Source organism: Convolutriloba macropyga, chromosome 1, assembly GCF_964194025.1.
Source record: "Convolutriloba macropyga chromosome 1, txConMacr16.3, whole genome shotgun sequence".
NCBI classification, from domain to species: Eukaryota; Metazoa; Xenacoelomorpha; order Acoela; family Convolutidae; genus Convolutriloba; species Convolutriloba macropyga.
In genome coordinates this window covers 57,969,174-57,989,887 of record NC_134468.1, presented here as the reverse complement: position 1 = coordinate 57,989,887, position 20,714 = coordinate 57,969,174, and the positions used below count along the sequence as shown (strand labels likewise).

Here is a 20,714-nt window from a genome sequence, read left to right as displayed (position 1 = left end):
TGTCGAGGACTACGGAGGTCGCGGGTTTGATTAGCACCCTTGCCGGATATTTTTGCACCCATAAAAAAATTGTCTAGGCTACAGCCCTTGAATTAGATTGCCCCGCCTGTCGTTCGAGAGCAATTTGTACGTTATTTGTGAATCAAATTTTTCAGGATTAAATAAGTTAAACGACTCAGATTACAGAGTTTCAATTGACATGGGACAAGAGAACAAACAATTTGTCTGTAAAAGGCTTTAACTTGCCCCCTGGATGGCAGCAATTGAATTGTTTGACAACTTCAAGTTCAAGTGCAAAATGTTTCTCGTATTGATGAAATATTATCGTTGCAGCAGTCAAAATCAATTGGAGGGGTTATTTAAATATGAACAACATTGGTTTTAATTAATATCGAGCAAAGTTTGAAGTATGAAGTCACGTATGTTGTAATGCAAAATGTGGTCATAATTCGCTTGACGGTTTTTTTTTTACTTTTCGGGTGACTTTTTTACGTTTCTTGACTTTGTGCATACTGACTGATCCTATTTGCTCTCTTATGCACAATTTTTGGCACTTAAACTCAATATGCGGCAGTTTACTACTCGCAGTCAAATGATTGTGCATCGATTCGGTCAATGCCGCACCTAAAACGTGTTAGGTCAATTTGCTGAACAGATTATGAAAGAAGAGAGGAGAGCGAGAAAAGAGTGCTTTTGGGCATGCATTCTGAGAGAGAGAGAGAGAGAGAGTGAGAGCGAGAGAGAGAGAGAGAGAGAGAGAGAGAGAGAACGCAAAAGAAAATAGGCTTGAAAAGATTTTCGCTTAGCGATCAAAATATTAGTTCAAGTGCCGCTTTTTCATAGCAGCGTTTTAATTATAAAACTAACTTCTTTTCGGCCAAAGTGGTTTTCAGCGCACATGAAAATCTTATGAGTCAAATCAGAATTGTGCTTCTTTTTTTTACTATTTCATTTTTTTTCAGTTTATAGTTTATAATGTGATGCTTTTTGCAGCCAAAATTTCTCAGTTGCCGTGTTTCCTTTGACCATTTCAGTTAAATTGTGCTTGGTTTTTCATTCGTTGAAATTTTTTGAGTTTACGAATTTTTTTGCAATGGAACAGAGAGACCGGGTGTGTGTAATCAGGTTTTAGAAACCGTGTTTTCGTAATCTGTTTGCAGTGTGGAATAATCCTGTGAGTGGATTCCGGCTCGTAAATATGCCTCTTAGGGTCCTTGATAATCCACTGAGCAATTTTTTCGTGAACGCACTAAAGTTTTTTTTTTACCGTGTTTGGTTTTGTTGCCTCTTGCCAGTTCTATCGCTACAAATGAATATTTCTTTCGCTGCAACCATTCATTCATCCCATCACCAAAAAATAAAAAATCTAAGTAATGCTTCCGCTGTGCTCATCATAACACTATAATTTGCTAGACCCGTCGAAGTGCAAATTTTGCTAAATTTATCCAATTGCAGACTATCTATTTAGTGTTTAATTTTTTTAAAGCGTTCAGTTAAATAGTGCCATTTTTTCTGATTTCTTACGCTATCTTTTAAATTAAAAATGTGAAACAGAATCATAGTTAGTCGAAACTGGCCTCTTCTATCTTTTCATGCATTTGACTTTCTGCAGATAGTTTTCCCGTCTCAGTAGAGGTTATTAATTGCTCTCAAACGAAGTTTGTAGCGATTATATTAGTCATTGATTGGCCATTTTGATTGATCATTTTTCGATTGACCATTTTTTGTCCAAATTTTTAAAGTTTTTGTCCACAAAAACGGGATAAACAAGTAACGCCCGGATGGTATTAAGGGGTCTTAGAGCCTATCAGCTTCTAGGCTCTAAGTATGTGATTCACAAACTATTTTGACACATAAATAAGGTATGAAGGGCGATTCTTAGAGTTTCACATCCCACTCCACTTCACGCTACCCCGCCCCATTTTCACCCCCCCCCCCCACCATTTCACCTCCCCCGCACTTCACCTCAACAACCACCCCCCCCCCCCCCAAATCTCCACCTTGCGCATTGGTGCACCCGTAACGCAACCGCTCGCCAGTTGTCTGTGAGCAATTCGACCGTCGGTAGTGGGTTGTTTGTCCACACTTAATTGTCTCAGCCTGTGAAAGATCAGCTATTTTTACTCTAAGATTGGCTTCTAGGTTTTCTTATGAATTTTTGTCCATATATGTTAACTTTTACCTTTATTGGCAATCTTTTGCACTTTTTAACCTTCAGTCGTTGTTTTTGTACATGACATTTATGTTTAATTACTCTCCCTCTCTATTTCGTATTCATTTTACCTGGTTAGAGTTCTTTTGATTGCAAATGGAACCGAAAACGTTGACTTGTGACTTGTAGAAAACAAAGATGTATGCAACTCAGAAAAGCCTTCTGGACGACATCAAAATAATCCAAAACGCCCTTGATCAGTTGAACAAAGACGGGTTTCATCACGCCTTAGACTACCTGGGTTAGCTATTATAGGGCGACCTGCACAAGCCGTCCAAAATTTTGCGCTTCAGGCTTGGAAGGTTTTACATGATATTTGGATATGCATGTCTGTGGGCTTTGAAGTCTATTGTGGCGTTGGGCAAGGAAGATCTGAAAAAGGCCAGGGAATATGCGGACCAGTCTAAAACTACGGCCCAGAAGTGAATAACAAAAGGACCAAAACTGGTCGGCTATGCCCGCTTTCAAGACTACAATCAAGTTGACCTTCACACCTATTTAGTCTACTTAGAATCAAATACGCTAGTTAAATTTGCCAACTTCATCGAAAGGGTTTTTAAACGAAACAAAGATTTTGATTATTTCAATAGCTATTCCGGATTATTCTGAAGGCATGTAAACTTTAACCTTTCGGTTATATTATTAATTTACATGTTTGAGAAAAAAAAAGAAAACAAAGAAACTCTTATATGATAACTGCAAGGTTGCCATTACTTTTTCCTGAATTTTGTTTCCAGCATATGACGCAGGGATAGATTCCAATTTTGTTTGTGTATAAAGTTATCGGCAATTCATTAATCCTTTTGCTAACGTATCTTGGTGTTATTATTTTGTTCTGGTCTACTTTGGGGGGGGGGGGGGACTTTGTATTCAATTGTTTTTTTTGTTCAGTCAATTTTCGCCTATCGATACAGGATTGTGAGTGGTATCATTAGAAAGCTTGTCAAGCGTAGAATTTGAAATTAAAAAGATTTTTTTTGAATTTTGCTTTTTCGAGGAGTTATAGAGTTTCAAAGAACTCTGAGCGTGCGCCTAACGTCGGTTGTGTTTTTCATATTTTTCGTAATTTTTGCTCAAATTTTGCTAAAGTGTTACCGATAGTTTCATTGGTTTTATGTTTAAAGCTAAAGATAGTTGATGAATAGTTTCAACCATCTGTTTTGGTAAAATTCTCAGCTGAATTTTTGAAAATACAAAATTTTTCCTTTTAAATAAAAAAGGCATCAAAAATACACTTTTTAAATATTTGATTAAAAAAGTGGTTAATTGAGATTTGCCAATTTCTATCTTATTTATGCAACTTTTCAGCGTAGTCTCAGCAAAGAGAGAGAGAGAGAGAGAGAGAGAGAGAGAGAGAGAGAGAGAGAGAGAGAGGCCGTATTCTTTTTCGAATGATCCATATTGTAGTCTTCATTGCTGTTTTTTTTTAATTGCTCTCAAACGAAGTTTGTAGCAATTATATTAGTCCTGTCGGTCTTTTTTTAATGCGATTTTTCGCTTGACCAATTTTTCGTCTGACGCTTTTGACTTTTCGTCCTCAAAAACGGGATAAACAGGTAGCGCCCAGCGGGCATTCTGTGCTCTTAGAGCCTTTCAGGTCTGTTTCAGCTCAAACTGTCTTGGAGACTTATACTTATACTTACGGTGTGAGGGGCGGTTCTTAGAGGTTGACACCCCCCCTTTGTTGACCCCCCCACCCCCACTGTTAGCTCCACCCCCCCCCCCCCCCACCGCGCTTTTGCCCCCCCCACCCAGTGCTGCCCCCATCAGCCCCCGGTGCACCCCCCCCCCGTGGCTAGCTACTGACCAAGCCAACCGCTCGCCGGTCGTTTGAAAGCAATTCGCCCGACGTTAGTCGGTTATGTTTTATTTAACTGATGGTTTTTATCGTTGATACTCTGAGTTTTCATATTTTTTTAAAACTTATTTTGACATTTTCTAATTTTTGGGTTCTTTTGCTGTCTTGTTCAGCACATTAATGGCACCTTAAAGACAACTCATTTATCACCTTCCGGGTGCTGAAATAAGGCGCATTTGATTATTTTCACTTTTAGTGAAGAGATCTTGATCTTACTGCGTTTCCTCGACACCCTTTCCTCGCAAAATTTAAATCTTTGGAATTTGCTTGTATTGGTACTTTTTGTAGTAGTATGACATTCTGAATAGTGACAATTCTCATTGGTTTTGTATAAAGGTATAAACGAAGCCAATGAATGATTTCAGTTGATAGATAAATGCTTTCATGAGTTTAATTGTTTTCAAAACGTGTAAACGCGTTTTCTAATTTTGCTCTTTTTGTTTGCTGTCTATTTGTTAATTATTCTCAATAAAGACGGGTCCCATATCTTTTATAGTGAAATGCAAGTCATTTGGTTAGGAACGAAATGTGCCAATGCACATTGCCGAGCGTCCTTGTTTGTTCTTGTTTTGTCAGGGCAGGAGGATTTGATCTTCTAGAACATTCTTTGACTTCTCAATTGACTTTTTTCACGCTTTTGTTCTTCATTTTTGAGTGATCTCCAGTGCTCGCACTCTGAATTGAAGCTTTTTGCTAATATGAATTGGTTGCAGCAAATAAAAAAGAAATGTCTGATGGCACAGTGGGCAGTGCATTTGGATAGTGATCGGAATGTCATTGGTTCGAATCTCGGCATGGTCCAAGAATGTTCTACCCGCTCGTCGTTCAAGAGCATTCGTCGGTTTATGTTTCGTTTAGGGAAGTCGTCTGGCTTCACTTTTAATATTATAAGTGGCGTATACCTCTATTATGTCATTTGAAGTCTCAGAGTGATTCGACGTTAATTGGTCATCTTGGTTTTGCTTCAATCCACTTTTTAATATTGAAAGCCCTTTCTGGATTATGCAAAATTTGTAGGTTTTATGTTCGTTTTTAGTAGCCGCGTCAGCAATTCCAGGCGGCTATTTTTGCGCTCTTAATTTTTTAATTCGTCTAAAAGATATTTGTTTCGGCTTTTTCAAGTCAGGCTTTTTCACCCTGAAATTTTCAATGACTTCAGTGACTTCTACTGCTTTGCAGTTAAAATTGCGTGACGTCGTTTCTGCTGTTAGGTCAATTACATGACCTACCCCACTAAAAAATGACTTCTGAACTCTATTATGGAACTTTATTTTATGAACATTTACTAGTTAAAGATTTCAAAAGTGTGCATCTAAGTAGTGCCAAACTTATATGCCCTAATTCTTGAGTATTAGTCTTGAGTTTTTGATTTCAAAAATTAATTTTGGAAAAGCTGTTTTAGGGTTTTCTCCGTATAGACCGTATGTGTATCATAAAAATGACAGTACGTATCTAAGCCCAAAAATCTAGTGGTCTACTAAAGGACTTTTGGCCTATCTTGTTTCATTAGTTGTTTCAGTTCATGGAAGGCCGCAAGCGTCTATCGTGGCTATTTTCCGGCAATCTGCCGGCTATGTTTGTATTGTTAACGGTCGAAATTGTTGGGGTTGGAGCAGAATGCATACAAAATCTTTCACTTCCTTTTAAATAGTTTTTGTCAAAAACGTACCAGTAAAACGTGGGAAAAAATTTTGTTGAACAATATTTTTGGAGCTAGCCTTCTTACGTTTTTCACGAGAGCTGTGTGATGGGTATTAATGTTTTCTATTCTCGCACCAACTGGCATGTAATCCTCGGTACCACAGCCAAGCATTTAAGATATAAAATTGGTTTCTTATCAAAAGTGTGAGTATAAACAAGTCTCAGGTCATGAGATTGACAATGCTCTCAGATTTTCAAAAAGATTAAAAATTTGTATCTGTACCACCTTGGCAAGTACTAATGCCCCTATCTTAGATAAGGGTTTTCGACTCTGCTCTGCAATACGAAAAGTCAGCTAACGTACAATCTCTAGCTCAACTATTTTCATATTCTGCAGTCAAAACATTATTGTAATCTGCTTATGATTTATCATTAATCACTAGTTCTAGAAAATGCTGTAGTTTTAGAAAGACTGCTTCATAGAAAAACTTTTTTTGCTGTTAAGTTTTAAGCAATTTTTTGGGTCCTGGCGATCTTTTTTAATGGAAGCTTGAAAGTATTTTCAGCTTTACCTTTTGGTCTTTAAAAACAGGTTGAACTGGTAAGGCCCGAGGGCATTAAATCCTATTCAGCCTGAAATTGCTGGCGCGTGCATGTGTTTACTAGGAACGTTAATCTAGATTGGTGCTGGATTGAAAAGCACGTAACCCCAGAATTTACGTGTTCACTACTTAACAAGAGGATTTTTCAGAAATATAATGGCGGCCCATTACCAGACCGCTCCAATGATGTATCCTCAAGGAATGCAACCCCACTTCAACATGAGACCAGGTTAAATACTTCGATCGTGTTAAGATAAGGAAATTTAGCTTAGAACATTTCTAAAACAATAATATATTGTTTTGAGAACAAGTCGAAGTTCTATTTCAAGAGGAAGTTTATTCCTCTTATTATTGAGCAGCTTATTTGAGTATGACGCACCAAAAACCGCGGTTCTAATTCTAAATGTTGAAGACATTTTATTGATTTGTCTGATTCTTTTAGTGGGACCACCGCCGGGTATTCTGCCCCTACCAGAACCATCACAGATGATTGCACCCTCTACCGCCGACAGCAAAGAGTCCACAGTGTTTGTAGGAAACATTTGTGAGTCGGCGCCTGACGACATGATTAGATCTATGTTGAATGTAAGACCACATTCCTTTATGAAATATTCTGAATTGTTACCAATCATGTTGGAAGAGGATACTAGGACTTATTTTGTTTGTTAAGAGTTGAACAATAACAAAACATGAATCACGCGAACGGTTGAAGACATTCATAATCCTTGTAGTGGGTTTGCTTCACACAATAGTGTTCTGGGTTCGTTTTTGGATGAAGTCCGTTATATAGACAAGAAGAATGGATGTAGCGATTGATAAAGTCCCGCAATTCAAATCCTTGAATGAATTAAAAGTAGAATGGTTGTTTGGTAGCTTTCCTGGCTATTTTTGGGAGTTTGGTCCCTGTTTTTGTCAATTCTCAATTTAAATTCATCTTATGCGGAATAATAAAATGAGATTGTTCTTCCATTTATTGAAATGCAAAAACAAGTGTTGAAATCCCTACTTGATTTATTGTAGACATGTGGCTTTATCCGGACGTGGAAGAGAGCTCAAGGATCCTCTGGCAAACTACAAGGCTTTGGATTCTGCACGTATCAGGATCCGGAAAGTGCGATAAGAGCCATTAAAATGCTACACAATCTTGAGGTGGGAGACAAGCAGCTGACAGTGAAAGTTGACGAGGGCACCAAGGAGTACCTGGAGACGTACAAGAAGGGCAAACAAGAAGGACAGGAAGATGGAGCGGTTAGTAACATCGTCGATGCTTAATTACCAGTTGCTCTAAGGAAGCTTAAGGAACTATCTGAATACTGTTGGACTTATTGCGGCTGAGCTTAACAACTCAGAAATCAAATTGAATAGCGCTTCAAGGTCATTTCAAGCCTTAAAGCTAGAATAGTGTGACAAGCGAAATTCAATGCTACATTCTATCGAAGCCAAACGGATTTGTTCATTTTGTTCAACATTTATATTTAGCAACTATTATTAGTACACAATCGTCATTCATGAAGTCAAACTATAACTCTAACTCGAACTACCTCAACAACCAGCAAAACAATACTACGACTTAACAGTATTGCATCAGATTCTTTGCGATTGGATTGCGAATCAACCTGTTATTGATACAGAATATTCGACGAAACTTCTATATGGTTAACAAATTTCCCATGACATCAAATTTACACTGAAAAAGTGACGTTATGGAAAAGTGTTCACATTCTGTCGACATTATTATCTACAACCAATGACATGTAAATCCACGTGACTAGCAGCATAAAAGGAGCTTGAAAAACTACCAAAAATCAGTTGAAACTTGTGAATTTTGTCTTATTAAACTGACATACAGTGCGTATTGAAGCACACTTTCTTGAGCGGTAAATTACTTGTTACTGTGTCTTGTTACTGTAGATCATATTAGTGATTGTACAGTTTTAATTTTACTTTGACTTGTGAAAAGAGAATTAACTTTGATATTCTCAAAACTTCCTTTCTGAGGAACGAAGTTCCTAAGTAAGAGAAACTTTGTGCAAAGCATAAAGTCAGTTTCTCTTATCGGCTTTAACGAAGCCTAGTGTAGTTCACTGATTGCGTTATTGAGCAATTGAGTGCGCTGAGAAGCACAAAGTGCGAATTTGGTTACATTTGTTAATTTTGACTATCGGGAAAAAGTCTCCGAAAATATTAACACATCGGAGACGGAAATTATTTGCCCTAACCAGTAGCTAGGACAGTTACCTAGAGCTGGACATAGGGGATTTTGCAATTTCGAATTATAACTTGAGTTATTAACGAAAAACTCAACAAAAATTTGATTGTTTCAATTTGAGTTATTTTGTTATTCTGAGAGAAACAAGTTAGTTATTCAGCAAAGCTGAGCGATTAGTTAGCAGGAGTAATCGAGCAACAAGTAATGCAACGGTAATCTACAGTATAGCGGATAATACAGTTCACAAAAGTTAACTGCAAAAACACAATATCCGGACAGATTTGAAACCGCTGAAACGAACTGGGCGGTGTAAAGTTTTCCTTGACTTTGATAGGAGAGCAGCCGTTACATTTGGTCCGCCGACCCGGACAGTGGAAGGCAAACTGCTGTCCAATCTGATGAAGAGAGTGCCGGAGGCACCCCCCAAAGAAAATCAAACAAATCAACAGCGCAACGCCAGTGAGGCAGAGCGAAAGTTGCGAGTTCACTTCACAAATTACGTTGAAGAACTAACCTCGCTTAAAAGGAGCAAGCAAAGCAAAAGGCAACCAGGCAATCCTAACACAATCAGCAGAGAGGAGCTTCAATCAACAGCAAAAAGGTACGACAAGAAGTTCCAAGATTTATTGGAAGAAGTCAACAACAAAACAGGGATTGGCTACAAAATAATTGAAGATTCAGATCGACCCAACAAACTAAAAGTTCTCTACCAACAGACTGTTCACATACTAGAAGAAGAAATACCCAAGCAACTGCAGCGTCGAAACAAGCTTGTGCCCTACCAAGCAAATTTCGTTGAAGAACATCTGAAAGAAGCAAGGAAGTGCAAAGCAAGTTTGGACTATCATTGGCTTTCATATATAAGCAAAGGCACCCAACCAGAAATGAATGCAGAGCAAAACAACGCAACCCAAGCTGTGAATGACAGCGAGAGCCACAACAACTACCCAACGGACAGCCCAGCTGCTCAAACAGTGCAAAATGGAGCAACAGCAAGTGGCCAAGAAACGGAGAATGTTTCGGAAACATCTTCAGCAAAGCAAAGGCGAGAGGAAAGGATGAAGAAATTCGATATCGAATTCGAAACCAAGATGCGGCTCGAACAAGCACGGTTTGAGCGGAGGAGGCTAGAGCTGGAAATGCAAATGAAGGAACTGGAAACCAAGCATCAACTGCTGGAGGAAGAGCGCGAGCTAGAGCGCAAAGTGAAGAGAACAGCATTAGAGAACGATGATGCTCGTTCGCAATCAACTGGTGCTCGAGACAAATCGCCTTTCAACTGGACCCCCAAGAAAAGAGATGTCTCTGACTGGGCCAGCAGAATCGACAACCTTCTAACACCAGAACGATCAACAGCTCGCTTCGAAGTAACCCCTGAAGTGAACAAGCATAGTCACTTCTCACAATATCGCAGTTCACGAGACCGATCCTCAAGTGTTGAAGACTGGGACATTTCCCCCAGAGCTGTTCTACAATACAACAGTGGTTTTTCAGTTAGCAGTAACCTACCAAAGCTAAAGTTGAACAACTTCGACGGAAGCCCTCTCGAATGGCCGGGGAGTGGTCTAGTATGTTCGTTGCTACAGTGAATCAACGCCCAATAACAGACTCAGAGAAGATGAGCCATCTGAAGACTCTACTGACAGACAAGGCAAGGTCTGCAATCTCTGGAGTGGGCTATTCTGGACAGTTCTATGGTCCTGCACGGAGCATTCTGGAGAGGAAATTTGGAAGACCTCATGTGATCATTGATGCACAGCTGGAGAGTCTTCGCAAAGCAAGTCAAGTGAAACCACACGACTCAACAGATCTGATCAGTTTCTCAGTTATTGTTTCGAACTTTGTGAATGTGCTCAAAGAGTACAAGCAGATTGGTGATCTGCAATCAAGCTCGACACTGTATATGGCAGTAGATAAGCTACCCCAAGTTCTCAAAGAGAAGTGGTGGTTCTATGTTGATGATAAAGATGAAGATTGGCCTGATCTGATTATGTTTGAGAAATGGCTATCAAGGATAGCATTCGTGCACGAAGGGTTTTCAGCTTTCAAGGGAGAGCGAAGAGAAGAAGACCGAAGAAGCACAAATAGAGACAAACGGTTCTCGAAAACATCGAACTTCAGTGCAAGTTCGAACGTGAAAGAAACAAAGCAAACGCAAAGTGATCACTGTCCGCTAGCTGATGGCACTCATAAAATATGGAACTGTCCACTATTCAGGAACATGAGTGTGAATGATCGGTACGCAGCAGTGAGGAAGCAACGCTTATGTTACGGATGTCTAGGCAAAGGGCATGCAATCAAAGATTGTAAAGTCAATGCGTGCGGCATCAATGGATGCATCAAGAAGCACAACCGATTGCTACACTCAGAAAACCAAATGGACGAGGGCAATCACGCAGTCAACGTAAGCGCAGCAACAATCAACCAGAGTAACGAAGTTACTAGCTTTCTTCAGATAGTTCCTGTCTCAATACAGAGCGGTGGCAACAGGCTGAACACATATGCTTTCCTCGATAGTGGATCAACGGTTTCATTCATCGATCAAAGTGTGCAAGAGAAGTTACGGGCCCAAGGCACCGGTGTGACGCTCAGCATAGCTGGCATACACGGAACGAAGGATCTGAAGACAGAAAAGGTTCCTCTCAAAATAAAGGGACTACATTCAAAGGTGCATTCAATCGAAGCGTTTGCACACCCGTCAATCTCCTTGGGAAACACAAACTACAACTACAACAAGCTGAAGCAAAGCTTCAACCACTTGAGTGTTTTACCCAACAAAAGCTTCAACTTGATGGAAGTTGGCATCATCCTTGGTCAAGATGCTTATGAGCTACAACGCCCATTGGACTACAAGATAGGAACACGAAGTGAACCTTTCGCCGTTCTAACAGAGCTAGGATGGGTAGTCAGTGGACCCATGACGGGCAAAAGAAGACAAAATGTTTGTCATTTCGCCTTCACAGAAGATGTGAAAGTGGCTGAGATTATCCAAACCTGGTGGGACATAGAAACCTATGCTTCCAAAATCAACGTCGTCAGTCAGTCAAAGAAGGAACTGCAGGCACAAAAGATGCTAGAGAGTACGACAAAGTTCACAGGCGAGCGGTACGAAGTGGGAATGCTGTGGAGTGAACCAGAGCCAAACCTACCGAACAACTACAGCTCAGCCTTAGGTCAGCTTTACTCACTGGAGCGAAGATTCCAAAGGGACCCAAACCTGAAGAATTTGTATCAACAGTCAATAGATACAGATGTAGAAAAAGGATTCGTAAAGATATTGGACGAGTCCGAAGTGAAAGGCACCTTCGGGAAAGAATGGTATTTGCCCCACCATCCAGTGCTAAACCCGAACAAGCCTGGCAAAGTAAGACGTGTTTGCAATGCCGCATCAAAGTACAAAGATATATGCCTAAATGATAAGCTACTAGCAGGACCGGATCTGCTACACGGCTTGATTGGAACAATATTCAGATTCCGTGAAGGACCAATAGCCCTAACAGCCGACATCGAATCGATGTTTCTACAAGTGCAAGTTCCCGAACAGGATAGAAGTTGCTTGAGGTTTTTATGGCGTCCAAGAACTAACGAACCTGTTCAGATATACGAATATCAGCGTCACGTATTTGGAGCTAAGAGTTCTCCAACTTGTGCAAACTATGCTCTCAAGCGAGTGGGTCTGGACAACGAAAAGGAGTATCCGATTGCAGCAAAGGCAATACAAAACAACTTCTACATGGACGATTTCATCAAATCGGTAGAAACCCCAGAAGAAGCAATTCAAGTCTTCAATCAGCTACAACCTCTTCTCTCACAACATGGATTTGAACTGAAGAAGTGGATAAGCAACAATGATGCAGTTACCAAAGCAATCCCAGCAGACTTGAAGTCAATCAGCAACACAAAGCAAGTCGAAGTGGAACCCAATACGGAGGGATCCTCAGTGCTAGGACTACAATGGACCGTTACTGATGACAGTCTTCAAGTATGCAGAGGTACAAACAAGGAAGTTGAAGCACCTATAACCCAGAGGAAGATCCTGTCACTGGTATCTTCAGTATTCGACCCGATCGGATTGTTTGCTCCGTTCAGCGTTCACATGAGACGACTTCTGAAAGGCATCTGGACTAAGAATGGACATTGGGACAACGAAGTGGAGCCTAGTGAAGAAGAAGAATTCCTGAGATGGAAAGAACAACTTCCAATAGTGGCTGAAGCCAGCATCGATAGAAGATACTTCAACAGAGAGAGGGATTAAACTGAGCTTCATGTGTTTGCTGACGCATCTGAAGACACGATGTGTGCAGTGGCCTATCTACGTTCACAACCAAAGGAATACTCAGCTGACTTAGCATTTGTCATTGGAAAATGCAGAGTGGCACCGATGAGGCATCTTTCAATACCCCGACTGGAATTGCAAGCAGCAGTCATGGCAGTGAGGTTGAAAGAACAGATAGTCAAGGAACATGAAATGAAGATAAATAGTTGCAGTTTTTGGTCAGACTCAACTACGGTATTGCAGTGGATACACAGTTCCCATCGTAAACAACAAGTGTTTGTGGCCAATCGAGTAGCTGAGATACTAGATACAACCGATGTTTCGCAGTGGAAACATGTGAGCGGTATCAACAACCCAGCTGACATTGGCACCAGAGCAATCAACATTGAAGAACTCAAGAGGAGTGAGTGGCTCACTGGGCCGGCCTGGTTAAAACGACCAGAAAGCGAGTGGCCAGAGCAAGTGAACCTAATCTTTGCATCAGATGAAGAGAATATACCCTCATCAGTATTCATGATACAGGCTGAAGAGAAGAAAGCTGTTATTCAGTGGGAACGATTCAGTAACTTCAACAGACTAGTAAATACAGTGGCATACGTACAGCGAGCATTGAACAAACACAAACCAGCAACACTCGTAGTCAGCATTGAAGAAAGAGAAAAAGCAAAAGCAACAATCTTCAAGTTACTACAGCGAGAACAGTTTGGTGAAGAGATGAAATCTCTCAAAGCTGAAAAGGAAATTCCAAAAGTCAGCAAAATTCTACAATTCTCCCCCTTCCTGGATGAAGAAGGACTTATTCGAGCCAAAGGCAGAATAGGCAAAAGTCAATTGGACTTCAATGCAAAGCATCCAATATTGTTACATTGGAAACATCACGCGGTTGAATTATTCTTGCGAAACGAGCACAAGGACAATCAACACGAGGGCACTGAGCATGTAAGAAACATTGTTCAGCAGAAGATGTGGATACTGGGCATACGGAACGCCTTAAGATCAATCAAGAACAAGTGCGTTACCTGCAGAAAAGGCAGAGCACAAACGATAGCACCAGTCATGGCAGATCTACCCGAAGAGCGGTTAGATGCTTCAACAGCCTTTACAAATGTTGGAGTTGACTACTTTGGCCCTTTCATTGTGAAGATTGGGCGAAGAAATGAAAAGCGATGGTGTTGTCTATTTACTTGTCTAACTATGAGAGCGGTGCATATAGAAGTGGTACCCAAGTTGGACACAGATAGTTGTCTCAATGCAATAATGAGATTTATTGCCCGAAGAGGCAAACCAAGTACAATCATCAGTGACAACGGAACAAACTTTGTTGGAGCTGAAAGAGAGTTTGCAGAGTATGTTGCGGCATGGAACAAAGAAGGGATCGAAGAACATCTAATTCAACGAGGGATCAGATGGAAGTTCAACCCACCCGCAGCACCACACTTTGGAGGAGTATGGGAGCGGTTGGTGAGAAGTTGCAAGAAAGCAATGTATGCAGTGTTGGGGAACAGATCAGTCACCGAGGACGTTCTTTCAACAACGATGTGTATTGTTGAGCAGACGTTGAACGCAAGACCTTTGACTCCAGTCAGTTCAGATGTTAATGACTTAGAAGCATTGACCCCCAATCACTTCTTGCTTGGCAACAAGAACGTTTGCTTACCCTACCTACCATGCGCGGAAGAATTTGTTGATCATCGAAAGCTCTTTCGACAAACTCAAGCCTATGCAAATCTCATATGGGACAGATTTCGTAAAGAATATCTGCCAACTCTGAATAATCGGCAAAAATGGCGATCTACGGCGAACGAAACCCTTAAAGAAGGCGATCTCGTTTGGTTGATCGAAGACAGCGATAAGCGTGGATGTTACAATCTAGGTCGAGTTGCGGAGACCATCGATGGGTCTGACGGTGTGATTCGGTCGGCGATAGTTCGAACTAACGACGGAGTGTACAAGAGACCAATAGTGAAGCTCGCCCCAGTACTACCTGGAAAAGATGTTTTCGCGATGGAAAACAGGGCCGGCGATATTGCGGCTGAGCTTAACAACTCAGAAATCAAATTGAATAGCGCTTCAAGGTCATTTCAAGCCTTAAAGCTAGAATAGTGTGACAAGCGAAATTCAATGCTACATTCTATCGAAGCCAAACGGATTTGTTCATTTTGTTCAACATTTATATTTAGCAACTATTATTAGTACACAATCGTCATTCATGAAGTCAAACTATAACTCTAACTCGAACTACCTCAACAACCAGCAAAACAATACTACGACTTAACAGTATTGCATCAGATTCTTTGCGATTGGATTGCGAATCAACCTGTTATTGATACAGAATATTCGACGAAACTTCTATATGGTTAACAAATTTCCCATGACATCAAATTTACACTGAAAAAGTGACGTTATGGAAAAGTGTTCACATTCTGTCGACATTATTATCTACAACCAATCAACAGTTGAATTTGACATGTAAATCCACGTGACTAGCAGCATAAAAGGAGCTTGAAAAACTACCAAAAATCAGTTGAAACTTGTGAATTTTGTCTTATTAAACTGACATACAGTGCGTATTGAAGCACACTTTCTTGAGCGGTAAATTACTTGTTACTGTGTCTTGTTACTGTAGATCATATTAGTGATTGTACAGTTTTAATTTTACTTTGACTTGTGAAAAGAGAATTAACTTTGATATTCTCAAAACTTCCTTTCTGAGGAACGAAGTTCCTAAGTAAGAGAAACTTTGTGCAAAGCATAAAGTCAGTTTCTCTTACCGGCTTTAACGAAGCCTAGTGTAGTTCACTGATTGCGTTATTGAGCAATTGAGTGCGCTGAGAAGCACAAAGTGCGAATTTGGTTACATTTGTTAATTTTGACTATCGGGAAAAAGTCTCCGAAAATATTAACACATCGGAGACGGAAATTATTTGCCCTAGCCAGTAGCTAGGACAGTTACCTACAGCTGGACATAGGGGATTTTGCAATTTCGAATTATAACTTGAGTTATTAACGAAAAACTCAACAAAAATTTGATTGTTTCAATTTGAGTTATTTTGTTATTCTGAGAGAAACAAGTTAGTTATTCAGCAAAGCTGAGCGATTAGTTAGCAGGAGTAATCGAGCAACAAGTAATGCAACGGTAATCTACAGTATAGCGGATAATACAGTTCACAAAAGTTAACTGCAAAAACACAATATCCGGACAGATTTGAAACCGCTGAAACGAACTGGGCGGTGTAAAGTTTTCCTTGACTTTGATAGGAGAGCAGCCGTTACAGGACTTCTTGAGATTTTGTATCTGAGCAATTTGATCTTTTTTCCATTTCAACCGGCATATCCCATGGGCTTTAAGTGAAGGCTGAACTTTTAACCTTAACCTGTTTAATAGCATAAGCTAATCCAAAGTTCTCCAAAATTCTCCGAAGGCGTAATTTCTCCTTTTAAAGGACAGTTATTGTTCATGTGGACACACTCTGAGCCTCAATTTGAGGTATGAGAAAAGATTTGGAGTTCTTTTGATCATCAGCTTTGTTGTACTGAGATCAAAAATTTTCTCGAACCTTTTTTGGATGCAAGATGCAATGCGAATGGTACTTTCATCAAACTTTGATGAAGGGTAGCGATCAAGCACTTCATCTGATTTTGTTGAAAGAGGCCTAGTATTAACGTAGAATTATTTTCAGGGTAACTTGAAATAATGGGTTGTTAGTTGTTGTATAGAACTTTTTGGTCAAACTGATGCTGGTTTTGTCAAGTTTTGTTTTTTAAAAGAAATTTTTAACCCTGGGAAAATTTTTAATTGATTTCAAACGAAGTTTGTTGCAATCCTAATAGTCCTATAGTGTTTTGCATAGAATTTTTCGCTTAACCAATTTTTCTTCTGGCCCTTTTGACTTCCGTCCTCAAAAACGGGAAAAACAGGTAACGCCCGGAGGTCATTATGTTCTCCTAGAGCCTTTCGGCCTACTAGACTCTAATTACGGATTCACCGACACTGTTTGGAGACAAATTCATGGTGTTGAGGGTGGGGGGCGGTTCTTAGAGTTTGACCTCCCACCTCAGCCCCCCCCCCCCCACCATGCGCTCCCCCTCATAACCTCCAACACCCCGCTGTGCTCAACCCACGCCCCTTCAATTAAGCTTAGGCTAGCCTCCCAAAACCTTAGCTAGCAACTGACAAAGCCAACCTCTTGCCAGTCGTTTGAGAACAATATGCCCGACGTTAGTCGGTTGTTTTTTTTTAACATGAGAGTAGCTGAATTTGGTACTTCTAACATACGAGACTAGTGAATGAGATAGTTTCCTGGTCGTTGCAAGAACAAGAGCAATTAGAGAAAATAATAGTGTTCTGCGAATACTAAAGCAATTAGATATCTGAGCCGAGGACGCTTACCATGATGCTGGGCTCGTATTACCGAAGGACTCCCCGAATTGTACTTTAACTCTGTGCCATCTAAATTTTTCTATGAAGACAAAATGTTGAACCAATCAGTTTGTTCAACCCAATACATTGAAACATTGCGTCTCGGTTTGCTTTGTTGAAAGGAATTTCCATGATTGAAATAGTCTTCTAATTCCTTTGTTCATATCTTTTTCGCATTCTGGTTGTACAAAATTTAGCAATAATTTTTTTTCTCCCGGAAAAACCTGACGTTTAAATCTATTGCGGGAGGAATATAAAAAGTTTTAATCATAGATATTGGCGCAAGGATTTATTGAAATCCTGAAATGAAGTAGAGGGAATCAGACAGCAGAACTTAAATCGAACTATCTTTAAAAAAAAGCCAGTTGTTTGGTTATACGAGCAACAAATTCGATTGAATCGGTACCCTAAAAAATGAAAATTATCCAATCAATTTTTTCGAAGACTAAAATTTTTAAGATTTGCTCGAACAGGAAACTTAACGGCGAGTTGACAAAATTTGGAGTCATGTGCTTGCAGAATAGAAACAAAGTGTTGGTAATAGAAGTTGTCCTAATGTTGGGGCATCCTAAGTTTCCCGTTGTAGCGGTTAAAGATAAATTTTTTGAATATCTCGAAACTATGAAAGTTTTTCGAAAACTTTCTTTGAGGCAGAAATAATGGATTTTATCGCACTATTGGGATCATTGCTTTGTTATAACCGTCAGAAGTTACGCCAAATCACTGCTCAATGCTATCGCATCTAGTCGAAGCAGTTTAATTAAATGTTTTCAAAAACACTTAGAAAAAATAGTTAAAAAATACCATCATGCTTAAAAATACTCTAGTTAAATTAAGCTATTTGCCAATTTCAAAAGATTTCATAGATCAATCAGAAGATTTCAACGATCAGAATCTGATTCTCATAGTTTCTGGGGTTAAAAATTGAAAAACTAAGTTTTCAAAGTGCTTGTTGTTTATTAGCCGCCCTCAGCTTCTCATCAGGCTATTATCGTGCTCCTATTTTTTTACGATACAAGGAATTTGCTTTTTATGGGTGCTCTTTCTTTTTTTTGTAAGACGTTTAATAGCCGCCTCAGCTTCTCAGCCGGCTATTATAGCGCTCCTAATTTTTTAATTCGTGGAATGAAAATTTTTTTTGCTTTACCCTAGTTCACAGCTTGTTCAACATTGTGCGTGAAATCTTTTTGACTTCGCTAGGCAAGTTTTGCTCTTCTCTCATTCTGCTAAAACCCTTTTAGACAGCAGTAGTTGAGCAAAAAAGTTCAAAATGAACAGTGTCAATTTCAAAAAACAAAATTAGAATTAGAAACTGGATAAAACTATAAAGCCCGATTTATATGCCCGTTACTCGAATTTTGTTCTAAGTTACCATCTCTAATGCTTATTGGTATTGATACTTGCCGCTGTGTCGTCTCACTACGAAACGAGACTCTTCAGCTCCAAAATGACATCAAAATAGTTTGCACTTAACATGTTTTTGTGCGAAAATCATTTTTTCTTTTCTTGCAATCCCAATCTTGGTTATGGGAATCAACGGCGGCTATTTTCCGGCAATCTGCCGGTTATGTTTCCACTGCTTTTCCATTGTCTTTCATCTTTTGAAACGAGATAAACAGTTGAAGTTCGGTGGGCATTAAGTTTTAATAGAGGACCTTAGCTGGCTTTAGTAGTCTTTGAGGTGCTTAATGTACTGAAGTTGCAGGAAAATTCAATGTGAAAATGTCAGGTTTTGCTGTTTTGAGCCCTGCATGAAGCAATTTTTTGTTGTTTTGGTCATTTTGTTGTTAATTTGGTTAGAACGAAAGTTCTTTTTATGCTAATGTATTTGGTATCTTTTTATTGTTCATGCGAATTTTTACACTAGAGTAAAAGCAGTTTTCGCTATTTAAGTTTTTTTGTCAATTTTCCATTTTTCTTCCATTTTATAGGCGAAATGTTCATTTTTAGTGCTTTAAAATGGGTTAATGGTTGATTTTTTTTCTACACAGAAATGGTTTTTACAATCTGGATATCATTATTTTTTGCAATTTTTAAATTTTTTTCCTAATTTTTTAAAACTTAGGGAAATTATTTAAAGTTGCAAAAATTTATGATATCCAGATCGTAAAAACCATTTCTGTGTAGAAAAAAAACTCAACCATTAACACATTTTTAAGCATTAAAAATAAATATTTCGCCTAAAAAAGGAACACAATGAAAAAAGAGAAAAAAACCTAACAGCGACTGCTTTGACTCTGGTGTTAAACTTGGCTTGAACAATAAAAAGTCACAAAATACATTAGCATAAAAAGGCTTTTCGCATAATGGCCATAAAAACTACAATCAACCTTCGTAATAACCCAATTAACAACAAAATGACCAAAACAACGAAAGATTGCTTCATTCAGGTCTCAAAACAGCAAAACTTGACATTTTCACCATGAATTTTGACGTTTCCAGCAACTTCAGTACATTAAGCACCCCAAAGACTACTGAAGCCAGCTAAGGTCCTCTATTGCAATTAAATGCCCGCCGAGTTTCAACTCTTTATCCCGTCTCAAAAGATGAAAGACAATGGAAAAGCAGTGGAAACATAACCGGCAGATTGCCGGAAAATAGCCGCCGTTGATTCCCATAACCAAGATTGGGATTGCAAGAAAAGAAAAATTGATTTTCGCACAAAACATGTTAAGTGCAAACTATTTTGATGTCATTTTGGAGCTGAAGTGTTTCGTTTCGTAGTGAGACGACACAGTGGCTAGTATCAACTCCAATAAGCATTAGAGATGAACTAAGAACAGAATTCGAGTAACGGTTATATAAATTCGGGCTTTATATTTTTATCCAGTTTCTATTTCTGATTTTGTTTTTTGATACTGACTCTGTTCATTTTGAATTTCTTTGCTCAGCAAGTGCCGTCTAAAAGCACTTTTAGCAGAATGAGAGAAGAGTGATACTTGCCTAGAAAAGTCAAAAAGATTTCACGCACAATGTTGAACAAGCTGTGAACTAGGGTAAAGCGAAAAGTTTTCATTCGACGAAGTAAAAAATTAGTAGCGCTATAATAGCCGGCTGAGAAGCTGAGGCGATTGAACACCGTACAAAAAAAGAAAGAGCACCTATGAAATTTAAATGCTTGTATTGTATAAAAAAATAGGAGCGCAATAATAGCCTGATGAGAAGCTGAATGTGGCTAATAAACAACAAACACTTTGAAAACTTAGTTTTTCACTTTTTTAACCCCAGAAACTATGATAATCAGCTTCTGATCGTTTAATTCTTCTGATGGATCTATTAATTCTTTCGAAATTGGCAAACAGCTCAATTTTACTTGAATATTTATAAGCTTGATGGTATTTTTTAACTAGTTTTTCTAAGTTTTTTTGAAAACATTTAATTAAACTGCTTTGGCTAGATGCGATAGCATTGAGCATTGAGCATTGATTTGGCGTAACGTCTGACAGTTAAAAATAAGCAATGGTCCCAATAATTAGATAAACTCCATTAATTCTGG

At 39.2% G+C, this 20,714-nt stretch overlaps 1 protein-coding gene across 1 annotated transcript in view; it reads left to right on the top strand.

The window, feature by feature from the left end:
• LOC142340818 (RNA-binding protein 25-like) overlaps nucleotides 1-20,714 on the top strand; it is a 259,293-nt gene that overhangs the window by 209,927 nt on the left and 28,652 nt on the right. Inside the window, exons 2-4 of the mRNA XM_075391552.1 lie at nucleotides 6,461-6,542; nucleotides 6,756-6,898; nucleotides 7,334-7,561. Coding sequence (XP_075247667.1) covers nucleotides 6,470-6,542; nucleotides 6,756-6,898; nucleotides 7,334-7,561 — 444 coding nt within the window. The 5' untranslated portion in view covers nucleotides 6,461-6,469. The remainder of the gene's footprint in view (nucleotides 1-6,460; nucleotides 6,543-6,755; nucleotides 6,899-7,333; nucleotides 7,562-20,714) is intronic.